Raw genomic sequence first — 6,122 nt, forward strand, 5'->3', positions numbered from 1 at the left:
CTGGAGCCGGCAAATGCAGCCGGTAAATGCAGCCGGTAACATGAAAAAGAAAAATGGAGGTAAAAATTGAAATCACCAACCTGGAAGATACGAGCAGAGTCGAGACGATTGCAGTTGCACCACAGGTGGCCACCCCACGTCGACGGGTGGTGGTAACGCTCGAAAGCGAGGGGATCTCTCACACACGAAGGTAGATCGATCGATCAGAAATCAGACAATATATGCATGGTATGGACCATTAGCAAGTGCAAAGCCGCTAAGCTTCGCTGTCCCGCCAATGGACTGGAGCCTCGTCAGCTCGCCGGGATGTGCCGGTCGGGGCTTCGATCGATCGGAGACGGACGTGGGAATCAGTTGCGGGTCCCGCGAGTGGCGCATGGGTGGACGAAGAAGCCATCCGACGCGCGCTCGAGTGGACAGCTCTCGTCGCTACCCCGTTATCCATCTAACCCTGGACCACACTCGGCATTATTTCCTCCGACCCCAACTCCATCACCTTTTCCTTATCCCCTCCGATCCCAACTACTGTATGATCATCTACCGAAATGGCAATCCCGTTGTTTCCTTGATGCTACGGTCATGCAGTTAGAGCATCTACACCCACATATGGCAAGTCTGGCCCCTCAAATGTCCGGGGCGCGTACGCGGGCAATGACTCAACACACATCAAATTTCACTTGTTGCGTCCGGACATCTCATACTCAATTTTTATATTCATACAAAACATACAAAAAGAAGTAAAACTTACGTACTACGTCGGTCCTAACTACTCCTCGTCGGATATCACAATGATCTCGGCGCCCGACTCCAGCAGCATGAGTGGCAGCGGCAGCTCCGGCTGCTCCGCTCCGGCCTCCTTCGCGTCGAGCTCGGCGAAGAGCGCGTTGGACTCCACCTGCTCCCGCTTAAGGAACGCCCGGTTGGCCTTCAAATAGGCATCATCCTGCATGGACTCCAGGATAGCCTGCTGCTCCGCTATCTTGCCGGACTAGGCGACGGCAAACTCCCCCTCTGCCTGCTCCATGTTGAAGGGCGACAGCTGCTGGTCCGGCTCCTCCGCCTCCTCCACCTCCACCGGAGCCATCTCCTCCTCCGGCTACGGCGAGTTTGGAGGTAGCCCGACAGCTATGCGGGCGGCGCGTGCGGCCTCCCTCGCCCGGATCTGCTGCTGGATCTCGTAGCCGTGCTCCGGCGTTAGCATGGCATAGTAGGTGATCTTGCTCCGGACCATGGCGAAGTGCCGGAGCTTGGGCAGAGCGCCGGAGCGGGAGAGGGAGGAGGCGGATGGGCTCAGACCGGCGGCGCGGAGAGGGGAAAAGGGGGATGGGTTAGGGTTGCGGGACACCGGCCGGCTTAAATAGCCGGATTTTGTCTTGGACGACGAGCCGGAGCAGCGCCACGCGGCGTCCTTCAGACCATCGGGTTTCCGGGCATTTTCGTGTGAAGTCCCTTCGTCAGGCCGACGTGGCGGGCGTGCCCGGACGCCTCCATGTCTACCTCATGTTTGGGCTAGATATGAAGGATGTCGGCCAGCCCAAGCATTTGAGGGTCGTTTGACAGACCCATCTGAATCGAAAAATTATGACCAGACGATGACCGAGCGTTCTACCCAGATGTATGAGACGGGTTTGAGAGGTCCGATTGTACACTCAGTACTTACTGTAATCTCGTTTGCAAGGCTGAAATGTAGAGAGAGCGCGCCATGTGCTTATCAAGATCCTAGCCCAGACAAAAATTTGTACGAAAGATCACGTCCAGAATTCCGCCTCGCCTGATTCGTTTAGGATAACACTAAACATATCTTGCTTGCTCGGAGTATATTACAGTACGATCTCGACGCCGACAACCACCGCAGAGCGCAGAGTGATAAAGTAATGCCATCATTCGACCCATGCCAATCCGGCTACACCTGCCCGCCCGCCGCGTCCACCATTCCATGGTCCCTTTTCCCGTCTCTTTTAATTTTCATTCTGTTAATCTTTGCGCACGCTTTTATGTATCCAGCTGACCAAGATCCATAGTTTAATCGTGCCCCATGGCTGCTTCAAGGTTGACGATATCGATCATGCATGTTGATGGAAGAACAATTCGCTCTTTTTCATAATATATAATCTAGACCAAAATTGTTTGTACAAGAAACGAATTCGAGGCTCGCTCGAACGGATCGATCATCTCTCTACATCTATGGCATCGATCTTCCGGGGACGCGGAGAATCAACGGTGCCGAGGAGCTACTTGATCCTCGCCGCCGGCGCGGCCGTCTGGGACGGGAAGAACCCGACGGCGCGGCACTTGATGACGTCCAGCCCGGTGGCGCCGGGCGCCGGCATTGCCCCGGACGCTGGTGATGAGGAGGACGGCGACCGCTTGTAGGGCCCGAGCCACTTGGCGAGCATGTAGCGGCTCTTGCGCCACGGCGGCACGTGGAGGCCGTGCGCCCGGAGCGACCGGCGCGCGGCGTCGGCGGCCACGCGCACGGCGCGCCCCACGGCCTCCTCCCGCGCGACCACCGCCCTGGCCGGCACCGCGGCCACGACCACCCCGTACTCCGCCGTCGCGCGCGCCACCTCCAGCCCGGCCCGGAAGTCGGCGTCCACAATGTACCTCGCCGCCTTCCCCGCGGCCGGCACGACCACGTCGATGTACTCGTACGTGCCGGCCGTCAGGTTGCCGCACGTCTCCCAGCGCGACCGGCACACGCCGGCGTCGTACCCGGCGCCGCGCAGCCGCCGCATCACCGCGCGCCGGAACGCCGCGCCGTGGGCCCGCAGCGGCGCCTCCGCGTCCAGCGCCGCGGACACGGCGGCCGCCAGCCTGATCCGGAAGGGGTCCTCCGCGGCCGGCGGGTCGAGCAGCTCCCGCACGGACGCCGCGGCCGCCTCCGCGGCGCCGTCCGCGTCGTCGGAGTCGTACCCGTCACGCCCTTTCGGGGCCGGGCCGCCCGCGTCGTCCCCGGCGCCGGCGGCGGCGTCCGTCTCGAGGAAGGCCTGGACGAGGCCGGAGAGGCAGGCGGAGGCGTCGTGGTCGCTGCCGCTGCTGGTGCCGCCCCCGTCCCCGCGGAGGCGCGCGCGCACGGCGTCGTCGAGGCGGATGTACACGGCCATGTCTGCCCTTTGTCGTGGCCGCCGGCGAGCGAGCGAGAGCGCGCTCTGGGCTTTGTGTGTGCGTGAACTTGGAGCTGGAGGTTGCGGTGCGCGGTGCCGGGAGGACGGAGGTTGACACTCGCGGGCCGCGGCTTTATAGGGTGGTTGGCGGAAGGGTTTATTCGGCGGATTAACCCTTGCGTGCTTGCGTTAGTAGGTGAGGCGCGGATTGATTAGCATTGCTGTCTTCTGGACGCCGCGGGCTGTGAGGGAATTGAATTGAGCCCGGGAATATGCTCCGGCTCCGGTCCGGTGCTACGAGGTTGTGGGAGCTGGGCAGGTTTAGGTGCCCAAAATAGTCACGTCCAAGCCTGCCCCGCGCACTGAATTAATCAGCTACACGTTTGTTTGCGAGTTTGATTGACTGATGGCTGACATGTGTAGAAGAGAATGGCCTGTTATCGCTTCCAGTTCCGACCATGGTTCGACATGGCGTGCCGTCGTGAAGTCCTGAACACGTGGATCCGATCGAGCCAGTGAACACGACGTCTACGTTTCCGTTTACTTCATCGTTGAATACATGGTACACCGACAACGATCGAGGAAACGCTGGTCGTGATAGCAGTGGTGGTAATTTGCGTCGGATTATCAGTAGTACCGCGTCGCTTCTAGACGAGCGTTTGAAAAGCTTTTCAGGTGACCCTCCTTGACCGCGAGCGGGTTCACGGGGTGGTACTAGCATATTCGCCGGACGATTAGCCGCAACGTCTCCTCGTTGAAACTTTCTTTCACGAGTGCCCTGTGCTGTGCGTGCCCGTCCTCAAAAGAATTGGGCAGCCAGCGCAGGATATACCCGATCCGAGGGGCGGGGCGCCGTTCCTGCTCCGCTTCCGGATATGGATATGCCGCGGCATCTCTCCACGCACTGTCGCGGGGTCCGGACGGGACGGCCCTGCGGCTGGAGGACGGGCGATCGCCTCTGATTGGGCCAGGTCAGCACGTGCGGGTGCGTGGCCCCGGGGAGCGGGGCGACGGCTTTGGCCCTTGGCGGTGGCGTGGGGACGTGCCCGCGTGCGCGCGCGGCCGTGGGACGGGACGGCACGGAAAGGCACATCTCTCCGCGTCGACTCGAGTCGACCCGCCGCTGTACATGTACGTACGTACTCCCTCGGTTCCAAATTACTCGTCGCTGAAATGGATGTATCTAGAACTAAAATACATCTAGATACATTCATATGTGAGACAAGTAATTCGGAACGGAGGGAGTACGTCTTATCTTACGTACTTGCCGAGACATGCGCACATGCATGCTTTGCGGTGTTTCTTGCGCGGCGGGTTTGGACATTTTAGTTCACGCACGTACTAGCGCTGCGGGGCAATGGTCCGACTTTGTATACGCTCAACTGGCTGTATCAACGGCACGACGAGGCTCGGAGAAGCCGAGAGCACCCTCTTTTGAAATAGTGACGGCTTGGCGGGCGGCAGCTTCTGGGACGGGCGAAGGAGCCAGCGGAGGGAACCAAGCATGCAAAGTGCTTCTTTTTCTTTTACGTCGAGAGAGCAAGGGGGCGTACGGGCGAATGATTCCGTGGCGGACGCGTAGGTCAAGAGGCACACACCCGTCGTCCCACAGCATTCGTCGGCCATCGGTGGTAGCGGCGGGGCGGCCCGGCGCACGACGAGAACCGGTCGAGCACGTAGCCAGGGAGCGGAGAGCTAGCGGCGTCGGTGGCCCGTGCGGACGGCGAATGTTTACTAGGAGTACTACCAGTTGCCGTCCTAGGGTCTGTTCAAGAGAAAAGAAAAGGTTGCGTCGTACGACAACGAGCAGGACCCGATACATCGACCCGCCGTTCCAGCTACGTGCTCGGCCGCCGGTTTGCTAGCTGCCGCCGTGGTTTGCCTCCCGGACCAATCCCCGGGTCCCAAAGGCCACTGCACGCGAGAGCCAAATGGAAACGCACTTCTTGGCGACCTGGTAGGAGTACCCGTTTTCCACGAGTTAATCCGCATTTTCCATACATGGTACTAGTAGTATTTTGTACTCCCTCCGTTTCTAAATATAAGCCTTTTTAGATATTTCAAAAGCACTAGCTACAACATACTGATATATATATATACACATATTTTAGAGTGTAGATTCATTTTTTTTTTTTGTATGTAGTCATTTGTTGGAATCTCTAGAAAGACTTGTACTCTCTCCGTCCAGAAATACTTGTCATCAAGATGAAATAAAAAGAGATGTATCTAGATGTATTTTAGTTCTAGATACACCTCTTTTTTATCCATTTTGATGACAAGTATTTTCGAAAGGAGGGAGTATTTGGGAACGGAGGGAGTAAGAAGTAACCTGCCATTATTATTCATCATTAAACTACCAAGATGCTATAATTGTGTTATTTTGCAAGAGGTTTTAGCTTTTCCCTACTTCATACCTCTGAATCCCTAGAAATGTTTCTTGTATGGTTTGTCTAATGGGAGTGGCTATTCCCGCAAAAAAAAAGAGTGATTAGGTCTCAGTCAACTGAGATTTAACCAAATCTCAGTCAAGTATGCAAAAGCGAAAAAGAAAAAAAAACTGAAAAGAAAATTTTGTAGGGACCCTAATACTCCCTCCGTCCCAAAACGTGTTCGTGTTAGATACAAAACGAGTTAGATACATTCATATCTAGATAAATTTAAGACAAGAGTTTTGGAACGGAGGGAGTATAAAATATTACGGATATACTGAGACTTAGCAAGACTGTTGTCTAATTCTTAGGATTGAATTCTAAACTAAATGTTACTTCCTATGTTCATAAATATAAGATTGATTTTTTTTGTGAAACAAATGTACATAGACACATGTTACTGTGTTTCTTCACTCATTTCAGTCCGTATAGAAATACTCGAAATATCTTATATTTGTGAACAAATGGAGTATTTGCGTCGCATTTCGTTTTCAAAGAAACGTTAGCATACATTCAAACCTCTTAAAAAAATTCTTAATTTTCCCGTGGCGCAAGGAAACAAATCAAGAACCCGCAAGATTCTAAATGA

General features: G+C 55.7%; 1 protein-coding gene across 1 annotated transcript; it reads right to left on the reverse strand.

Moving 5' to 3' along the window:
* Positions 1 to 2,072: 2,072 nt before the first annotated feature.
* Positions 2,073 to 3,414, reverse strand: LOC119272636. Its single transcript, XM_037554085.1, has one exon. It carries the CDS (start codon positions 3,102 to 3,104, stop codon positions 2,232 to 2,234), a length of 873 nt encoding a protein of 290 aa, XP_037409982.1. The 5' UTR covers positions 3,105 to 3,414; the 3' UTR covers positions 2,073 to 2,231.
* Between the last annotated feature and the right edge of the window lie 2,708 nt (positions 3,415 to 6,122).

Source organism: Triticum dicoccoides, chromosome 3A (genome assembly GCF_002162155.2).
Source record: "Triticum dicoccoides isolate Atlit2015 ecotype Zavitan chromosome 3A, WEW_v2.0, whole genome shotgun sequence".
Taxonomy (NCBI): Eukaryota; Viridiplantae; Streptophyta; class Magnoliopsida; order Poales; family Poaceae; genus Triticum; species Triticum dicoccoides.